The sequence below is a fragment of the Haplochromis burtoni genome, unplaced genomic scaffold, assembly GCF_018398535.1.
Source record: "Haplochromis burtoni strain Fernald_Lab_line unplaced genomic scaffold, NCSU_Asbu1 Contig_16, whole genome shotgun sequence".
Lineage (NCBI taxonomy): Eukaryota > Metazoa > Chordata > Actinopteri > Cichliformes > Cichlidae > Haplochromis > Haplochromis burtoni.
This window is the reverse complement of record NW_024582377.1, coordinates 3,718,653-3,739,870: the sequence shown is the minus strand read 5'-3', so window position 1 is coordinate 3,739,870 and position 21,218 is coordinate 3,718,653. Positions and strand designations below refer to the sequence as shown.

Below are 21,218 nucleotides of genomic sequence, written 5' to 3'. Positions count from 1 at the left end.
ATAGATAGATAGATAGATAGATAGATAGATAGATAGATAGATAGATAGATAGATAGATAGATAGATAGATAGATAGATAGATAGATAGATAGCGTTAATCCCCTCAATGCAGATCGAGAGACTTCAGTGCGCATGCACGTTAAAACTGGTGGCACGCAGAGTTCTCAAGATCTTATTGTTGGTTTTCGCTTTACATTTCTGATTACTATGAAAGAAGATTTAATAGTATTTTTCTATATTCATTCATTTTAATATTTGTATTTTCTCTTGTTGCCCACGACTGGTTTATCTGACGGATTTTTAGATTTATCTCATTTACTAATTCATTTTTAAAAATAAAACAGCCGTTTGTATAGCGTTAAAATAAATACGTGTGTTTTGTTTAGTTGTTTTATTGCTGACTGATATTATTTTATTAGATATTATCTACTAATGTAACTTGAAATCAACCCTAAAGGTTGAGGACTGAATGATTGACTGGAGTGTCGCCCGGGTGTTTACAGTGCTGCTTTACACTCACACGCTCGCTCCTCTGTCCCTGTTTTGTTAGGAGAGAGAAGGGAGTGGCGCGGCTCAAGAGTGGAATTTCACTTCCTGTATCTCAGGTGAGTCACCTGGGCTATGTCGTTGAGTCCGTGGTTTTTGCCGACATCAAACAGGTTAATCTCTTCTGAGTTTCAGTCTCGTAAAGCGTCAGATCAGTGTGGTAGCACTCAGATACGTCTTGTGGAATATCAGGAAGTTGTTAGTTTCTCGAGAGTTTAATCAGAGTCGACTGCCGAGCAGGAGAAGTGTTGTTTAGCTTTGAGGCCTAAACTGGTCTCTCTTTTTAGGTTGTTTTTTGTTATAAGTTTTCCCAACTGTGGCTGTTTTTATATATATATATATTGAACCGATTTCACTTTCACTTCTGGATTTTATTTGCGTCAATTTGCCATTGTGGGACTCTTATTTTAAAATAATGTATTCATTAATTAAAGGACGGTCGGGTGCGTGTGCGCTGCTGCTCTTGTTACTTGTTGTAACCACCGCTGGTCAGCAGGTTGGTGAGGAATGCTTGGCCCAATTCGAGAAAGGTCGGGATGACTTTGTGCTCGATGCCGACGGATCTGTGAAAGACGGAGCGACGTTTATTTCGTCGCCGAAACTGTATCGACACAAGGACTGCGTGCAAGCCTGCTGCAAAGATTCCAGGTGCAATGTCGCCTTCATGGAGGAGGGAGAGGAGGGAGGCACGATCAGCTCCTGCTTTCTCTTTGATTGCCTGTACAAACAGAAATACGTTTGCCACTTTGTTGGGAAGAAAGGATACGACAGTTATATCCACAAGAACATTTTTAGCAGGTATCATGTTAATCACCCCGACCCAGGTAAGGCCAAAACTCACAAAATAATATTTGTCATAGTGTTGTTAGTTATGCCTTTGTGAATATCTGACATGCATACGGACTATAACTGTGGGAACATCCAGTAGTGACATTTCTTTTTTCTAAGGAACCCAACTTCACAACAGACATTGTGAGGGTGTCCTGTTTAAATGCTTAAAGGTCATGAATTTGCCAAATTTGTTAGTACACTCCGATAATTAAATCCACTAGTTTTGATTCACCCTTTTTTTGTTTTGTTTAATGATAACAAGCATATCTTGTTCTTCATATCTATGGCAGTAATCTTCAGTTTTGCGTGTTCCTACATGCCTGGAAGGGTTAGCATGTTCATCTCTCTTCAGCTTGTTTAGTTGCTTGTACTGTTTTTGTTTTGTTGCTTATTTCTTTTACATTTTCTGTTAAAACTGGTCAAAATGTGATTCCCACTAATCTCACGGTTTCGCTCTAGATACTGATGACCGTCGTCCAGTGGCCGATGGAGGTCCGGGCCAGGTGATCCAGCCTCATGAAAACCTGGTACTGAATGGTATGAAAAGCAGAGATGACAAAGGGATTGTGTCCTACAAGTGGAAAATGCTCACTGAATATCTATATGCTGTCTATGAGGTGAGGAGAGTGACAAACCTGAGTTTACCACCATTATTTTAAGACGATGGCATTTATTTATAGGAATATCTGCTATAACTGTATTGATTCCACCTGCTGTTTCACTAAATAAAACGTGAGACACTGTCTTTATATGCCCTACAGGACATCCAATTTAAAGACCAAATGGTTGTTTCCAACCTGACATCTGGGAAATACAGGTTCCAGCTGACTGTTACGGATACTATCGGCCAGTCGGATTCAACCGAAGTTAAGGTCCTCGTCCTCACTCCTGAGCAGTCTGAGCGTGAGTATCTAGTCTGAAAAAAGATGGTGTTTGAACCTTCAGCATGATTTGAACATACTGGGATTTAAATTATGTGGTGGCTGTGGCTCACGAGGTGGAGCAAGGAATCTACTATTTGAAGGATTGGTGGTTCTATCCCTGACTTCTCCAGTCTGTATGTATCCTCTGGCACGATCACAGTTGGAAGGTTAGATAGAAGGGTTAGGTGTAGAACAAAGGTGCTTATTTCTGTTATTGAGGCTGCTGTATAAAGCACTTTGAATGCTGAAGCAGAAAAGTGATATCTAAGCGTCAGTCCATGTATCTGTTTTTAAGTTTTAAATGGAGAGAGAACCTTACCCTGTAGATCAGAGTCTTCATGACATAAATACCACGCTGCCAGTCCGAAGCTGGAAATTACATCTCAGCTTGGAGTTGGCCGATATGTTTCATTACTTGATAGACTGGCAGGAGCTATGGTTCAGTTTCAGTTGTAATGAGTCATGTTTTCCTCCGTATCGTATTTGTTGACATTTTCTTTAATGGGGTCAAGACGTCCTAATTCAGATATTTCCCAAAAAAAAATAATTTTGTAAATATATGGATTATTTATTTTAATTAATTAATTTTCTGTTGCATCACCCTGACCCTGGAATATTAAACATTTCCAAGCAGCTTGTTTTCAGTTGCTCCTTGAAGTCCTTCCATGTTGGCAGACATGTCACAACATGCTAGAATCATTCCTGTGGACAGAGTGACATGACAACATGAACACAGAGGGATAAAAGCTTGTGTTTTAAAGGGATTACACCCAATTCTAAGACTCTGGGGAAGGAGGGCTGGTAGCAGGAAAATGAACTTTGGAGCACAAGCGACTGGTTTAATATTCTCCTTTTGTGTGAGGGGAAGTAATATCCAGGTCGTTTCTGTTGTAAAATACCACAGTAAGGCGACATGACGCTCTCTGGAGAAAACGGAAGTGAGCAATCTCAATCGGTGTGGTTTTTACTGTTCCCCCGATACCATCACTCCTCCCCCAACTCAGAAGAACCTGTCAGCCTGGTTTCTGCTTAGGCGGCACAAACAAAAAGTCAGTGTCCGTAAATGTCAGTGTCCGTACTAATTAAGTCATTTAAAATCTGTTGTTTTTAAAAAATACGTGTGCGCTATAGGGGGTTGTCTTTTGCTTAGTTCTGCATCTGCTGGTTGATTATATAGTGAAGGACAGGAAAAGATTTCTAACCATGCAGTTGGTTCAGTCACCCATTAACAGGTTTAGTGCTGAATAATGTTCAGGAATGCTTTCTGTGGAATATGTGTGATTGTTGCTGAGACTTGCCTTTGTGTCAGTGCCGCGACTCTTGCATGACAATTCTTGCCATTCATGAATGAAGAAATAATATGAGAACTTACTAATTAAAGTACAGCTTATACTTCCAAATGCTGCGTTTCCTTTTCCAGTGTAAAAAGAATCTGTATGATCTTTTGTGTCATTAACCACATTCGCATGATCTGTAGCTCTTTTGTTCTCCACTTCTTTTTTCTGCTCCCTCTTTCTGTCTGGACGGCAGTTTCATAAGTAATTATCTGTCTGCTCTCAAGACAACAAGGAAGCACACGTCAAAGAAAATCTCATCAAATAAAGTATCGCGTATGAGACAGGACAGCTGTCTCATACGATTGATCAGATTGGATTATGGACTTAAAGCAAGTGTCATATTGTTAATTTGCTTCAGAAAGTCATCTGATGCATCTGATTAACATTTAAAGCATTGACTAATAGTGACTCACTTTATATTTGTTAATGGGGATCTGTTTTACGATTTCTTTTCAGCTACTTTTCAAGTTGGACTCTTTTAGAGTCATTGTGATGAATTAAATTCCCATATTATCCTTATTTATCTTAACACAGGGCCTTGGCGCAGTATCTTGATTCATCCACTGTTTGACTTATCAGCACGAGTGCTTGGTCTTAAAGGGAAAGGTGCTAATTGCCCTTTAAGCCAACTTTCTTTATTTGGCTGCCCCTGACACAGATAATATTTGAACAGCAGGTGTGTGAGGTTTCTGTCCTCATACCCAGAGCCGAGTGATAAAACATACATGAGGGAAGAGTGAGCGTTTAGAACAACCTGAATCCTTTTGCCTCACAGGGGTTTCTTGCACACACGCTGAGCTCATAGCTTGAAACTCTGGCCGTGTTTAATAGGATCTTAGCAGTATTTATATTACTGAAAATGAGAAAAAGCATAATTTGTTTCCTCTTAAAGTCACAAAGAAATGGCCTTTTGATAAGCTGTTGACAGGTTTCATATTTTCAAGTGAACACATACAGGCTGTGAAGTTACTAGTGAAATTTAATGTGTGGTGGAGTAAGTTAGCTGTGATTCAAAGGTAATCCTTTTTATTTTGTGTCCCATCAGACCACTGTATGGCTCCGAAGAAGGCTGGACCGTGTCGTGGCTCTTTCCCTCGGTGGCATTACAATGGCGCCGAAGAAAAGTGTGAGGAGTTCTTATTTGGGGGCTGTAGGGAGAATCTTAACAACTATCTCACTGAGGGCGAGTGCGTTAAGGCCTGCCACGGTTCAGGTACCTGTGATCAATGCTTTTATTCTTCTGTTTGTTGTTTTTCATTTAAATGACTGCCAGATCATTAATATGTGTGTGTGTCAATTCACTGAAGGTGTTTACATTACAGATTATAAGAGGATATATATATATAGAGAACAAACTGTAACTGCTTGCCGTGGTATACATCTTTTACATTTTCAAGCCCTGTTTTAGAGCATTCCCTTCAATTTAAAACAAGTGTTTTTGCCACTGAGTGTCAGGTTCAGGTCTAAGCTTTCGTTTGAGTAGTTACATCAGCACAGACAGAACTGTGTCAGCGATTCAGCCCTTTGAGCACACAGAGCCCAGAGCTGTGAGACTTTGGCTTTGTTTCATTCTCCAAATAGCTCCTGCTGTGAGAGGTAATCACGTGAGCCTGCAAGTGAAGATGAACTATTATTATTATTTTTTAAATAAAGGAAAAATCAAGTAGAGACTTCAAAGCCAATATCAAGGCTTGTTCCAAAAAATGCCGGTGAACACGATTCTAATGGATAAGTGCAAAGTCCTTTGTATGGTAAAGAAAATGTACACTTATCTCTGCACAACAAATCAAGACTGCTCTCCAGAGTAGGTGTAAATGTCTCCTCAGGTGCATTAACAGAAAACATAGAAGTAGTAGTAATACAATACAAAATATATTAATTGATTATTTAAAAACATTTGAAAAATTGAAAACATCCCCCCAGGTGTTATACTGTCTGATCGCCCAAGGGACAAAATACCTCCTCAGCCTCTCTGCTGAGTGATTCTGAGATAGCAGACTATTGCTGAAAGTTGTCATCTTTCTGCCTGAAGAGGTGAAATGTCACCGTCAGGACACGTCAGTGACCTGATCTAAAAGCTCGGTGTAATTCTCCAAGATTCTCAGATACAGTTGTTTCGGTCTGGATTTAAATCTACTCAAATTTAAGATGGGAATTAACTGTACTTTTGTTTCAATTCCACTGTAATAATTGTTTTTAAGATTTTACTTCTTTTTTTATGGCTTCACTGATAGTTTGTAATTAAAAGAAATGAACATTTCTTCTCCTTAATATTATCAAACCCCTTTTTATTTGAGGAAAATCTCAATACTAACGTCTTTCTGTAGCTTACTCCCTGGTAAAAAAATAAATAAATTAACAAATCATTTTCATTTAATCATAATCTCCTTTTGTTTTATTTCTTTCAGTAAAAGGATCTGGTAGAGGTTTACCAATTCATAAAAATCAAGGTAGGTCACGGAACAAAAGACTAGAAGCCTCATGTGCACAACTGGAAATGCATGTCTACTTTTTCTACTCTGTATGTTTTTCTTGGTCACCTCAGTGTTGCTCTCACAGTCTCTGATGCCAAACTGAATGGTTCCTAATGAGGGACTGGCTAACATGTAAAAGTGATTTATTTACTTTTACAAATGTATTTGTACTGACACATAGTTTCATATTTACACAATTACGAAACACCATCAGAATTCCCTTGAAGCTGTGTTTCTGGCCATTTGACAAAAACCTGTTCTCACAACCAAAACTATGTAAATTTATGGCCTGACTGCTAAGTTCACCGCAACTCTAGGTGATAGTTGTCTGATGGTTCATTAGCTATTGGATATAATTAGTTATCTAGGGCACATATGTAGCGAGGCCATAGAGCAGTACAAATGACACTTTCCCTTATGTTTGTGTGTCACAGCAGAAAAGTGTGGTGCTCCGTGTAATGTGACACAATTCACCTGTGCTAATGGTTGCTGTTTGGATCCTGCACTTGAGTGTGACTCAACACCACAGTGTACCGACGGCTCTGATGAGCAGAACTGCGACGAGTGTGAGCAATAACTAACGGGCTTGTGGGATGACAAATGGAGCTTTGATAGCACTCTGATAAAATGTTTCTTGAAAGTCATGCTAACTGGTGTTGTCTCCTGTGTGGTCGTCAGTGAAAAAGAACTTTGAGATTCTGCGGCAGATTCCAGTCAATATAAAAAAAGGTGATTGGAGCTTCTAAGCCATTCTCTAGAGTTTATTTGTTATATAATTAGCTATTTCTAAATGTAGCACAGGCTGGTATTATCTATGTAACCTTAGTGGTGGTTTATTGAAATTCACAGCACACTGCACAGAAACTCCCGACCCAGGAGACTGCAGGGACAGTATGACTAAGTGGTACTACCAACCCATCGAACGGAAGTGTTTGCGCTTCAACTACGGTGGCTGCGGAGGAAATGATAACAAGTTTGAGAATGAGGAGGCCTGTCAAGACTATTGCCGTGGTGTCACAGGTAGGGTTTTATTTTTATATATTTATAGTACACATAATCCCAGACTTCATATATGATAGTACAATTTCCTATTCATGCCATTTTTATGCTACATGAGTTTAAATGGTTCTTTGTTTTCCTCGGGTTTAGTTTGGGCGCCTTTGTTAGAGGTGCCCATGTGACATTTCACACCTGTTCTGATGGAGCAGTTCACAGCTCTCACAATGAACTGTAAACAAGGTGAACTGTAAATGAATTATTTTCCAGTAGGTTTAGCTTCTTTATCAATTAAATTCTACCACGAACCCACAAAAGATAGAAGCCAGCTCCACAGTGGACCTCGCGTTATCTTTTATCTCACCGTTGAGCCTTTGTGGACCATAAAAAGCCCTGATAAACTTCCTGTATATTATTGCCCAGCTGGTGCCAACAACTAGCTAGTGATCATTTGGTGAGGAAAAAGGCCAACTAAATATTGTTTCAGGTGAAAACAACTAAATGCCAACTCTGCTACATGATTGTTGGGTCTGTAAATATGGAACTGTTTGTATAATGACAAACTGGCGTTACCATATGGTCCAAAAAATGTTTATGCATTTATTGCTGGAGGTGATGATAACCAATACTGAAACCTTGGGCCATGCATTATTGCACATAATTTGAATACGGCTGAATGAGACTCATGAACCGTATGAATTATAGCCGAGTCGCACGGTGACACACAAATATTAGCTCGTTGCCAGATTAGTAAAAAGATGCTAACATACAGAGAAGCAGTAAAATGTAATTCATTCTGTCTATACTGTCAAAGTGTTTGGCCAAAGGAAATCTGCAAGTTAATATTAAGTTATTTCCATCATTGCTTCATGCTAAAGAGTAACAGGTTGCTTGGTTTTACTGTTTAGATCAGTGGTGTCAAGCATATGGTCCGGGGGCCAAAATTGGCCCTGTAACGACACCCCTGAGGTTTTTTTGTTTGTTTGTTTGTTTGTTTGTTTGTTTGTTTGTTTGTTTGTTTTTACAGCGATTTCACAGAAAAATAAAAATGACATTTTATGTGAACAAGTTTACAGAAAACTTTTTTTTTTAATTACAAGACAATCAGGGCAATAAAATATCAGAACCTGTAATTTCACATAGTTTCGCTGGTCAGGTCTAGCCCACTGAGATCAAAGTGGGCTGTATGTGGCCCACGATTGAAAATGACTAACATCCCTGGTTTAAATGAATGAATTTTTGATTGAAATTGATAGTTATTTGTTAGTGTTTATGTGGCATTTGGGGTATTATAAATAGGTTTGGATCTATATGCTTCACACTTCAGAACTCCTTTACTAACTTGTGTTACAATTTCAAGAGTTTACCAACAATTTCCAACTTCAGCAGTGGTTTTACACCTGCTCTTTCCTCTAAAAGATTGTTTTTAATATTAAAGGAACTCTTTTTTTTTTTTCTTTTTTTTTTATGACATACCGCTTTTTGTTTTTCAGAAAATGATGTATATTTAAGAGAAAGACAAGAGAGCGAAACCAGTGAGAGTGACAGCCAAACAGGTATATTACCCTTTATTTTTATTTATGCCTGTACCAAAGGAAAATAATTTCTTGCCAGTTGAGGTTTAAATACCCATCCTACCACTTTTACATCAAGAGCATTACTCTTCACCCTCTTTTCAAGCTCAGATCTTATATGACCAAAAATGTAATGCTGTAATTGTCTGTAATTGTAATGCTTATTTTAATTCATTTTAACAGCCATTTTAGCGTTAGCTATCGTGTTGGGTGTGGCTATTGTCATCGTTCTAGCCATCCTGGTGTACCACTTCCTAAAGGGAAGGAAGTCCCAGCACCGTCGTCTGCCTGCCAGTAATGCAACGTACACCACGATGGAGCCGAGCAGAGACGCTCTGGTCTACAACAGCACCACCAAACCCATCTGATCGATGAGAAAAGAAAGGCTGGTGTTTGGTTAAGGTTGCGAGTTGGAGATGTATGTTTTTAAAGGTAATGTACAGCCAAGGATGTCTTGGACGTCATCAGTGATGAAATGTAAGGTTTCATTTGATTTTTTTGATTTTTTTTGATTTTATTTTTTTTTGAGTTGTTTGATAGCAGTTTGTGCAGGCTGATAGGAAAGTATTTTTAATTCTTTGAAAGTAGATTTCCACAGGACATGATCAATTTTAACCATACCCCCCCAAAAAAGGTTCTCTACATGTTCATCGTTGCATTAAATTATGTTATAGCTCCGTGTGGACAGTTAAATTACTAAAGTCTACATTCTTATCAGGCCCAAACTGGCCTCTTTCTACAAAGTAATGTTCTTGATTTTGTTTTGTTTTTTTACAACTGAAATCTGGGAAATTTTGCGGTTATGTAATGTGAGTGATGTTTTAACGCCACTGACATTACATAACTGCCACTGCGGTTGCTTTAATGCCGCCTTCTTTACTCTGTCCAATTTTCTTTGTATTGTGTTTTACAAACTATTGTTACATACTCCCATGGATTTCATATGAATAGTTAACGCTATAAATATTCTTAGAATTTCAGAAGGTAACGCTTTACCCTGAAGTTTCTGGGTTGATCATTTTTAAATATTTGTTTTTAGAACAAGCATCATATATTATAAATTCCTTATTCACACTTTAAAAAATACACTTGCAGTTAATTATTCAGCATAAAATGTACATATTTGCTGGATCGTGATGTTCTTCCTTAATAAAAATATTAACTCACTTTTATTTGAGAAATCTTTGTCATGCAAAACGCATCGGCTGTCTCGTTTGAACACGTTTCAGTTTTCATTTAGTCAGCTCTTGCAACACTGTCTTGTGTAATGTGCCGCACGCTTTGATTTGTTTGTTTTTGTTAGTGAAATTAGTATTTCAGACTTCTGACGCCGCTGCCTGTCTGTGCATGTGCAGCTGGGATGATTAATAAATTAGATTTTTTTTTTAATATACTTTATGATTAGATCTTTTATTGGTTTTTATACATTTACCATTTTGCTTATCTGGGCTCTGCGTGTGTATCTTCAGGTATGTGTTTGTGGTAATACACACTAGCTTTCTAAGACACCCTTGGAGAGCATGACACACTTCCTGGTGACTGTGTGTGGAGTTATTTGTTAAATAAGTTTTTGTCTTACGTTCAGGTGGTTAAAAGTCACAGGTCAGTTTATAAACCTTATAAAAGTACCTGAGTTGTTGAAATCTGTACAGTAATATCACAATGTAGCCTAGACTGTAGACATTTTGAAGAGCATTAAATATGCTTTTGCTGTTTTGGGTTTAGGTGCAAATGTATTTTTGTTGTGTTTGGTTACTTGTCTGGTCTATACTTTGCACGACTTGGCTCACATTAGCAATGATTGAGGCCGAAATGAGTCAAACCACTTCGGCTAACGTCTGTTTAAGCAGTTTCAGAAAATGAACCACATCCTGTCAAATTCACTGGCATGATGCAACACTTTCTCCACACTTTAACAACATAAAATGTGATATAATGGCACATCGGGAAACTAATGACATGGGTTCAACATTTTACCAATGTCATTCCAAAATGGACTCTATTCATTTTTCACCTCTTCAATGCACAACACACCAAAATGGAAAGAAAAAAATGCTAGAAATTCTTGCTAATTTATTAAAAATAACAAACCAAAAATAAAACATGTAAATGAGTATTCACAGCGCACAGATACGCTTGTAAAGTTCTGGATAGGAAGTGATATTAATATGATTATTGTCATTTATTTACAAGATATAAAATTTTAAGTCCTGATAACCTAATTTTGTGTTCAGATATAGGGTTAGCACATAAGGCTATGCAAAGTGGAGGTGGTTTATCTTTCTGCTGACCTCTGCTGGCTTCTAGGTGATCTGCTAGTTGAAAGAAGAAGTGCTGAAACCTGTGAGGTGAGCGCAATGAGATCTAAGTGATCATGTCAGTTTATTTCAAATAAAATGTTCAAATCTTATACTGTTTTTAAACAACGCATCATAGGCAATTTATATACTGACCAGGGTGACCAGTTGTCTGTCTTTATGAAGGACTGCAGAGCATTTTTATAAAAATAAGGCTTTTATTGCCCAACAGGGAAACTTGTAACTCACCATAAAGTCACAGGCTCTACAAATTTCTGTGAATAGGATCAAAACCATCACAAAGCAAATTAAGTGAGAATATTATTTTCAGTTTTGCACAGTACGGTACGTTGCTGTGCAAAGGTTTTGAACCACCCCTCATTTTGTGATATTTCCCTAGGGAAATGGGAAATAGATGCAGCAATTTGTTGAAATATCCATACATGGAACTATAGTAAGTAACTAAGGGGAAAAACAGAGTTTGTACAATTCTAACACGTTTGAAAGTGAATATTTGGTATGCCCAACTGTATTATTCAACACAGCGTGAACTGCAACACCACTGGCTGAAATGGAGACTGGGTCAACTGAAGTGCTGGATGCATCTCTCAGGTACCATCAGTAGCACAGGAACAGAGCAGGAGGGAGCGAGAAAGAGAGCCAGGGGCAACAACAAGCGACAACATCGTCACATTAGAAAGGTATAGCAAAGAAAATGAGTAACACCAAGAAAAGACGCAAAATCTGGAACCATTTCCACCATCTCTTTTTAGTGAGCTGAGCCAAAAGAGCCGGTTTTCTAGAAAGAGCCAGAATCCCATCACTAGTGCCGTGTACGTTGCTGGATGCATCCAAAGAAAAACTTTGAAAGCCCATCAGAAAGCTTGGAGAACTATTGTTCAAAAGCACTTTAAAAAATAAGTGAAAGTCTGACTTTTTTGGAACAAAATATAAAGAAAGGACTAATTTATGTGCCTGTCATTTGGCTAAAAATGTTTAAAATTCTACCATCTTTGGATGTATCCTTAATGAAACATGCTATAATTGCCTGCTCTGTCTGAAATACTGAAATCACTTATTTGCAAGACTATTAATATGCCATTAAACGAGATAATTAAAACAAGATTCATCTTCCTTTTATAATCCGTGTGTGTGTGTGTGTGTGTGTGTGTGAGAGACTGTGTGTGAGTGTGTGAGTGAGTGTGTGAGTGAGTGAGAGAGTGAATGGTAAATGACACACATTCAGTTTTCACTGCCCCATAGGTAGCTTGTAGTTATCTGGTCACTGTTAGAAGCCGATGCAATGATTTATAACGTCTGTGAAGGTTCTCAGTCATCCAGGTCATCGTAGTCAAAGGAGCTTGCAAAGAAAAGCGTCTGGACTTCTTTAAGTTGCTTGAAGACGTTTCACCTCTCATCCGAGAAGCTTCTTCAGTTCTAAGGTCAAATGGTGGAGAGTCCCAGATATAAACCTAGTGGGAGTTTCCCCCCACAGAGGGACAAAAGGACCCCTGATGATCCTCTAAACACAGAAGAGCCACCTCCACAGGACAAGACTCAGCTGTCCATCTGCATCTTAAGGATAAAGGACACTCTTTCGAGGATGCCAATGTTCACATTTTGGACAGAGAGGACAGATGGTTTGAAAGAGGAGTGAAAGAAGCCATCTATGTCCACTGTGAGCGACCATCTTTGAACAGAGGCGGGGTTTACGACACCAACTCTCTGCCATCTATAATCCAGTTTTGAGATCCCTTCCCAGACGCCTTAACGCCCACTCACATCCTGGGCCATCTGACCTCAGGAATTCGCATGACAAGGTGAGGCCAGGTTTCACAATGAACCCACCTGAAACTCTGGCTGATTGGGGCCCGCACCCAATTTCACACCTTGGCTCAGGTGATTAGAGGATCATCAGGGGTCCTTTTGTCCCTCTGTGGGGGGTCACTCCCACTAGGTTTATATCTGGGACTCTCCACCATTTGACCTTAGAACTGAAGAAGCTTCTCGGATGAGAGGTGAAACGTCTTCAAGCAACTTAAAGAAGTCCAGACGCTTTTCTTTGCAAGCTCCTTTGACAATGATTTATAACAAGCTCCCAGCAGATGGCGATATTGGCCTTTCTAATTTTTAACTTTAAAATCACCAATTCAACCAATTTCAGCCACGTTTTGTAGATGGGTGGGAGTATGTCAAGTTCATTAAGTTAATTAAGGTGTGTGGGACAGTAAAAGCTGACTTTTCCCATCGTGTTGACTCCTTCTGTAAAGTGGAAAGCATGCTGTCTCCAGCCTTCTGCGGTGATGGTGACATTATTTTCAGGAGGACAGGAGAGAGGGGGTCGCGCAAAGCAATAGCGCACATAAATTAGCACCCACCCAATACACTCACTGACACCATCTTTTGTGAAATCCCCATTTCAGATGACCTGACCCTCGTAAAAGTTATAGGCGGGGGTAGGCTACAATGTCTTTCTCAAGCTTTTGCTTTGCATACATATTCCGTGGGTGGGAGTAAAGATGATTTTATATATTTATTTGTTTATTTATTGTTAAAGGACCCAACATTTTGTTTAAAGAAACATATATACTATGTAGTCCAGATGTCTTTATGTGGGAACACATCTGACACCCACCAAGCATTACAGCATGTCAAAAACAGGCGTTCCTGTGCTGCGTTCGCGTCCCCCTCGTAAATATTACGTCTTCTGGGTATGTACACTTCATGCGCTCCTTGTTTCAGGGGCGCCACCGTCGGGGGGCCCACTGGTGGTGGTGGTGTGTGTGTGTGTGTGGGTGGGGGGTTGTCTGCCAAGACTGTCCTATGTTGATAATAATTTTAATAATTATAATTATTTTCAGTGATATCAACTTTAACTTTAATATTAGGAAATTAACTAGGCATATAATTATTTTTCTTTCATTCTTGTTTGCCATATTTTTCAAGTAACTGATATTTGACAACAGCATAATAAAACTGGAAATTCTGTGTTTGGTGTGCCGCCGCAATATTTTTAGTCACCTCCACATAACCACCGCAATGAAAATATTCTGGAGGCACGCCTGTCTTGTTTGTTGTCGAATACTCGAGAGACGGACTTCTATATAAGCAATTTTTTTCACTTTGAGCTATTCTGCTACGTCTGTTTTGATTGTTGTTAGTGAGTTACAATTGTGAATTAAAACAACGAAGTAAACTACACCCCATAAAAACAGCAGTTATTCTGCGACATACACTGTTAATCCTGTTTAAAGGTAAAATAGCAGGGGGTGTAATGCAATCAGCATCCTAAGCCATGCTGACTTACAATTAGTGGGGTGGCATGGACCCATAAGCGCCATTTCCGATAGACATTGAAAGCGCCATCAGTTCTTTGCAGTTCTTCAAAGATGCAGCCGTTTAGTTCTCGGACGCAGTACGAGCTGATAACCTGCAGTTGGGATGTGTGTGTCTGAGCTGCATGTACCATGTGAAGAGACGAAACTAACGGATTAACCTGATATTTTCAGCCAGAAACCACAGAAGAAAAAGGGGTTTACTGAGGATTGTAGTCGCTGGAAGGAGAGAAGTTGGCGAATTCGGTACGTGGGCTACTTTTGATAACTTCACCAAATCTTAGCTAACTTAACGTTAGCTTTGGAAGGACACACTGCGTGGTTTCTTTTATTGTTCGGTGGTTGCAGAGGGTAAAATAATAAAGTAATTGTCTTTGTGAAGCACGTCTCGAGCTGACAAATACTCAGTTATCCAGTTTCAGTAAAGACAAATGACCGAAACCGCCAGAGCGTTACAAAACATCTGCATGCCAATCTGTTCTCCGTGTATATTATGACAGAGATGAGCTGTGGAGTTGGTTACTCGTAACGCGTTTCTTATCAAGAACCTCTTCGTCTATAACTTTACATGAATTGCAGTTTCTGTTCAATATAATTTCACAGGACCTGAGGTGGGCACGAGTTTCAGTCAGATAAGTTCTGTTTGTCTTTGACGCAAAACCCTCTCCGTTCAATGAACTTTGGTCAGCTGCTACAGTCTGTCTTTTTTTTCTCATTACAGACATTTTCCACTTTACCACGCTTATCCTGTGAGAAAAACGAGTCCTCCCTCTGCAGCTGAATCACTTGCCGTTTCCTCTTTCCTCGCATCCAATTTCCACCCCTACAGAGCGCATACTTGGCCCCAACCATCCTAATTGTTTCTTCTAATGAGCGCCCCAGAGAGACACAGGGAAGTTTTAAATGGTAGTTTAATGACTCGTCCCCACCAGCTGCTGAAGAATAAGAATGGGGCAAAAATCAATCAATTACCGCTGAAAAGTTCAATCTTCTGCCTCTTTGACCTCACTTGACCTTTCAGACAATAACGAAGCAACTTTATTCCACTTAAATGTTGCCTCAGTGCGATGAACAGCACTCCCCCTTTAAGGTGGTCCAGACAGGAAACTGCCCAAGTGTGTCTTGGATCTCAGAGTTGGCCTCTAAATCCTTGTACCAGAGTCTCGGTATGCTGCAGCTGTGATAAAATTACCAGAGCTGCAGATCCAAGGCTGGATTCATCTATATAGAGGCCTTATTCTTTCTTTTGAGAGTCTCAGAAATCCCCATCTTTATTATTTAGCCATTCGTTGCTCATTTGATGCTGTTCTTAGCATTTTTTATATTGTCCTGAATTGCCTTAGCTCCTTTTTTCCCCTCTAAATTTCAGCTTAGATTAGACTGCAAGAATTAAAAGTTGTCTTTAAACAGAGACAGCATTGTGTTTACTTGAAAGGGGAGACTTGAGTGCCACAAGAGATTTGGTATTCTAGACACCCAAGGGAGGTTGTCGTTGCAGTACTGACAAGCCTTCAAGAAGGCCCAATGGACCATTTGGCTTGCAAAAGAAGTGTAATGTACCTTTAAACGTGCACACTGCAGTTCTATTTGAAGACTTGTCTAATTTTACTCCTCAGTCTGGTCCTCTCCCTTCCAAACACTGCAGGACATTATGGAGGACTGCCTTCCCTCTGGTTGTCTACCGTTTATAATTTTACAGAACTTGAAGTCTTCACTTCTCATTTGCACATTAAGCTGGCCGTTTCCAGCCTCGCACGCCAGGTATGCATTCTACAGTTATAGGTCTCAGGTGGGGAAGTGGAAATCGCTCATTCTCCTTTTCCACCACATTGGGAAACAATTATTCTCCCATTATTTTTGCTATTTTTGCTAAATTGTACGCAGACCATATGGGCACAACTCTGTGGGTGTTCATTGAGATGGGTCACTTATCACCTCACTTAAGCCTCACGCTCACAAATGCAACAGAGTTAAAAGTAAGAGGCTGGGGGAAGGTTAGGGCAGCGTCTTTTTGTAAAGGTTGTGGGTTTGATTGAGACAAACAGCGACCATTGGGGTGTATTGTTTTCTCCGGTGAATGAAAAGCTGGTCTTAAAAGTCTTAAAGCCTGTGTGTCAGGGGGGCAAACTGCAGAAATAATGTGGGAAAGGGGGCACTCACATAAAGGCTATTTTTCAAGCGGTATTTTCTACAAGGATGGACTGGGTAAGAGAGGTCGTGCTAGATAAATATGGCACCCATGCTGGAATAATAAAGAGTCTGTCTCGGTTACCTCATAGAATCCCGGGCCGTTCCAGGTCAGATTTTTATTCGTTCTGAGCGTAAACATCCGTCCTGCCTGATGATGAAGAAATAAAGAAAATCCACCCCACCGTGACTGAGTAAAGACATCCCGAGGGGAACTTGTCATATTTTCACTTTCCCGTGGCCCGTGTTTGGGTACACGTTTTGTTCACCGTGATGCAAAAGAGAAGTACTGCAAGAATTCTCTATTTATAGTTCCTCCTCCCATCAACTTGTTCTGCACCATGGGAAATTAATTTGTGTTGTTAATTGTCTCACAAAAGCTCCATTAAGGTCCCTTTTTTCATTCTGAATCCGACTTGTGCGTCATCATTTGGTAGTAGGACAACCTGTGCATGGAAGCTTTCTTTGGGGAGTGTTTTAAAAGCAGATGCAATCAAATAGTTGGCAGTATGATGTCATCTTCCTTGTATATGCCTGGAGAGACGGAGAAAGTGGCACATATCCCCAAGAGGAGAAGTATTGTTTTTCTCTGATTTCCTCTGTAGACATGTTCTTCAGTCTCACTTCCACATAACATCCATGAACGGTCAATGATTTAAAAAAAAAAAAAAGCTCCAGATAGATCGCTATCAGCCCCTGGGGACTTTCCTATAACATATCAAACCAGAGATGTTGATTCAAGGTACACATTTGTCTGCGTGTTTTCAGACCGTGCTGATGACATTTCCTATTTAGTTGCACAAGTACTGCATGTTTGCCAGCATCTGTTCCCCTTAAATGTCAGTTTGTTTGCTTAAAGAAAGGAATTTGGGTTCTTGCTTCCGATCATACGGATCACTGTAAAGCTGCCGTTTAGAGGAACATTTCTTCAGACCAGTTTATCAGCTGGTCTAAAGAAATGATCCATTGCAGGTTTTTCTTTTAATAACTGTCAGCCTGGCTCTTGTGGCATCTGTCTTCAATTAAGGGGCAAGTTGCAAATTCCCATATGGGAGGTTCATGCTGCGGTTAGGGCAGTCATCAGCTGTGGGAACCAAATGTTCTCAATTTGTGTGAAATGACAACTAGTTCAAGCACAGGTGGTCAGTTTGGCATGAATGTTGGGCGTGTGTTTCATGTTTTTGTTAAGACTCAAAGTTTGTCCACTGTCCCTCCCTAGGAAAACAAGGATTTGCCATATGTCAGCTAATGTAGGTAAAAGTTAATGAGTTCCAATTGATGATGCTGTCCAGATGTTCTAAGATTAAGTTACAGTGTCCTGTTAGGCATCTTAAAACTTACAATCCCAAGCCACTGTTCTACAGCTACAAGCAGCCTTTGATAAGACATTTTTAAGACCCAGACGTCTGCACTGTATCTAGGTTTGAGCCCATTATTCCCAGTCTAGCCTCTGATTGACAAAAGACAGATTAACATAGTTTTGGTCTGGTCATTTGGCAAGGTTAGCTCAGAGGTCATAGTAGGTGGGATTATCAGAGGATTTTATTAGTTCACTGGTCAATGGGAAAAGTTCAAAGCCTGTTTCTCAGCATCAGTACTGCGTTTTTGTATATTAACCCAGCACTTGAAAATCAATTGGCCGAGCTTAGTCAAAGGTCAAATTTATTGAGTTTTTGCAGCGTTTGATACCAGTTGTGCAAGGCAACACAATAGAACTCATATGTTGGTTGGATGTCACTTTCTTATCTCAGGAATATTAAAAATAATTATATTAAGTATTTTTACAGTGTTTTATTGAAATATTCATTTTAATCATTTTATGTTAACAATAAACTGGTGTTGCTTGTTAATTTCAGAATGCATTTACATCTGTACTTGCTAGCTACAGTTTTCTTACCTTTTGTTGCAGAACCTACATGGTGTAAATTAATGAGATATTTTAAAGCCATGCATTAGTCTTTATCGTGTACTGTGTGCATGCATTCTTGCATCTGTGTTTTCCTGCCATTGCAAAAGACATTGTGTAAAAGTGCTACCAGTGGTGCAACACTGCACAGGATATCTTTAGGTAATTAAGTAAACGTAAAACAAAACCTACATTTAACTTTTTAAAGGAGGATTTTTTTTTCTCATTACATACTTGTCCTAGTTCATTCTGGGATTCTTAAATAATAATAAGAATTATGTGTCATAATTTTTGTTGTGGCTTTTTTGGGGGGGGTCCCAAACAGTCTTTACTTTATGCCAGCCAGTGGTTGCAGGGACCCCACAATGTGGCAGTGATCTTAATAGATCGAGCTCAGTGACTTTTCTTTTTACATTCCTGCACATCTTAATTGGTGAACCTCCTGGCAGCGGGCTCCGTTTGGCCTCGGCTGGCTTGGCTGTCAACTCTGCACAGTGGCCAGCAGATGAACTACGAACAATGCCCATCCTAATCCCCAAAGAATTCCTATTCCTCTGATCTAGCTGGACCAAGAATGTGATGCTTAAAAGGCCGGAGGCTCACCAGGAATCACAGAGAGACAAGTTCTCATGCACCGTGTTAATTTGCTGTAAGGAGACCGAGAGGCAGCGATGTGAGAAACTGGCAGCACAGTGACTCTGGAAAGGACATGGCTCATTATTAAGAACACAGCAGCCTGGCATAAGGGATAAAGGACAAATATTTACCACCAAGGGAGAACCTGTAATCTCACTAGACAGTTATATTTGTAATGAAAGATTATTTTGATTTGATGTGTTCTGTTTACAAGAGGTCGACAATCAGACGAAAGGCGAGGTGGCTAAAATCTCCTTTTTCCATACAGTGGATGAACCGAGACGCCACACCAGTGCCTGATAAAATGGTTTGAACTGTGAAATATGCAAATGCTCCAGTGGAATCCAAGAATAAAAACATGGTGCTGAAAATGAGCATAATGAGTCCACTTTAAGGATGTGGAATCAATACTCGTATCACTCGAATCCTGTAGCGTTAACTTAGTTGTGGCGAGCTGTCTTATGTCCCTGTTCAGTGGGTTCTTACACTATTTAGCATGAGCTCCTGATCCTCTGCATACCAAAACCTTTGCCGCCACTTTGCATTATCCAGGGGCTAACATGAGCCAACACAGCTGTAAGCAGGGAATGGAAAATTTCTGTGTTTTATTCAGTAATAGCTCAGTAAGCTGTGTCTAGTCAAGATTGAAGAGCCACGTGACACAAGAATGACTCTGTAAAGAAACAAAGCATTTTTCACAATTACAGCTCAGTCCAGTGAATCGAATTAATATTACCCTTAAGATTACGCTTTGTCTTGCTGTGAAATGCCTCTATTCTCTTTTGACCCTTCACATTTTCTCTTGTGTGCACCAGAGGCCCGCGTGCCATGCCAGAGGGGACCCATTCTGCTCTCTACCAGGGCCCAATGGGAGAAGGTAAATATATATATTTTATATGACCTAAGTGCTGGTGATTGCTGTCTATAAAGTGACTAGTTTCATGATATAGGGTTTTAATATGTTGGTTTATTCCTGCTGGTATATCTGGTTACCCAGGACACTGCTAACATAACACAGCAGTACAGCTGAGGTGAATGTAAAATGCTGGAAATAGAGGAAATGTAGAGGTTTTGAGAGGCACAGCTGAGAGAGCAATGAACTCTCCTCCTACACTCCTGGCTGGTAGAGAGCCTCTTTGTGTGGATGTGGATCTTGGCCAACCCCCTTCATACAGCTGAAACCCCTGAACACTTGCACATCAAACCTGAATGTGTCTCAGGCAGCCAAGATGGGTAGTCTAGCCAGTAGTGCTGACCTTATATACTGGGGACCACTCAAATTACATATTATTTTAGTGTTCATTATCTTTAGTCACAGAGCCACAACATAGACATAGGGCCTCTTTGTATCTGCCTGCTCTGTCCTTCAGTCCTCCACCACCCCCACACCTCTCTTCTCTCCTCTACTGAACACATTTGGTGCTGGATTTTCACTGTTGCTGAAGACTACCAATGCATAAATGGTGGCCTTTCTCCCCCCCACGCCTATTCCACTGATTCAGCTTTGGCGAGAAGGAGACATGTGCCGCCCTCCATGAATTATGTGTCTGTTTCCTCAAAATGTCACTCTGCACCAAGTAAATGTCCTCACATTTTTTATTTTTTTTATAGCCCATGTGACTTGTACAACATCCTGGCAGTAAAGCCCACTTGCGGTTAAATCCTTTTCAGCTGGAGTTAAAGTGTGACTGACCTGCCCCCCTGCTGTGTGGATGGATGGATGGATGGTGATTAAGGGGCAGGGCAGCTGGTAATGTGCTTGCTGTGGAAGGTGATGATTGGATGTGGTTAACAGGCTGGAGGAATGCATGTGGTGAAAGGAAGACCTGTCTCTTCAAGGTAAACAATAAAAAGGCTGTGGTTACAGTCCAGCTCTGGTGTCTCTAAAAGGTCAGAGGATTTTGAAGTGAAAAGAGGGTGTTTTTATTGCCACTTGCAGGTTTTGGATAGGGGCCATGCACATAATAATGATCAACCAAGGTGCTTTTTTTTTTTTTTCTCCCCCAGACAAATTTAAGGATGTAGGGTAACTTATATAGTACCCCTAATCATTTTTGTAAAAATGTACCTTTCATTACTGCGTTAGAATGTGAAACTGCACAGTTGCAACCCCTGTAGCCCGAGGACAGGTGTAATCCATATATTCTGACATTTCAAAAAAAGAAAAATATGTGTC

General features: G+C 40.0%; 3 protein-coding genes across 9 annotated transcripts in view; all 3 read left to right on the top strand.

Annotated features, from left to right (window-relative positions):
• zfyve19 (zinc finger, FYVE domain containing 19) overlaps positions 1-645 on the top strand; it is a 15,184-nt gene extending 14,539 nt beyond the window's left edge. The window contains exon 12 of the mRNA XM_042218272.1: positions 551-645. The gene's annotated coding sequence lies outside the window, so the exon portion shown is untranslated. The remainder of the gene's footprint in view (positions 1-550) is intronic.
• Positions 646-699: 54 nt separating this feature from the next.
• spint1a (serine peptidase inhibitor, Kunitz type 1 a) lies at positions 700-10,413 on the top strand. 2 transcript variants are annotated; one of them, XM_005916949.2, is made up of 10 exons: positions 700-1,370; positions 1,837-1,994; positions 2,139-2,280; positions 4,683-4,850; positions 6,046-6,087; positions 6,549-6,677; positions 6,790-6,840; positions 6,961-7,131; positions 8,601-8,663; positions 8,865-10,413. In XM_005916949.2, exons 1-10 carry the CDS (start codon positions 962-964, stop codon positions 9,047-9,049), a joined length of 1,518 nt encoding a protein of 505 aa, XP_005917011.1. In that variant the 5' UTR covers positions 700-961; the 3' UTR covers positions 9,050-10,413. The 2 variants fall into 2 exon arrangements, with proteins under 2 accessions (XP_005917011.1, XP_005917010.1); XM_005916948.2 differs by having other exon boundaries at positions 6,546-6,677.
• Positions 10,414-14,314: 3,901 nt separating this feature from the next.
• The window catches only part of LOC102296533 (pleckstrin homology domain-containing family G member 3), a 30,188-nt gene continuing 23,284 nt past the window's right edge, over positions 14,315-21,218 (top strand). For 3 of the 6 annotated variants that reach the window (XM_014331993.2, XM_042218267.1, XM_014331990.2), the window contains exons 1-2: positions 14,315-14,559; positions 19,858-19,919. Coding sequence is in view for 5 of the 6 variants with exons in the window: in XM_042218267.1 (XP_042074201.1) it covers positions 19,871-19,919 (49 nt within the window). In the remaining variant the exon portion in view is untranslated. The remainder of the gene's footprint in view (positions 14,560-19,857; positions 19,920-21,218) is intronic. The other 3 variants (XM_042218269.1, XM_014331992.2, XM_014331991.2) reach the window with 2 other exon arrangements.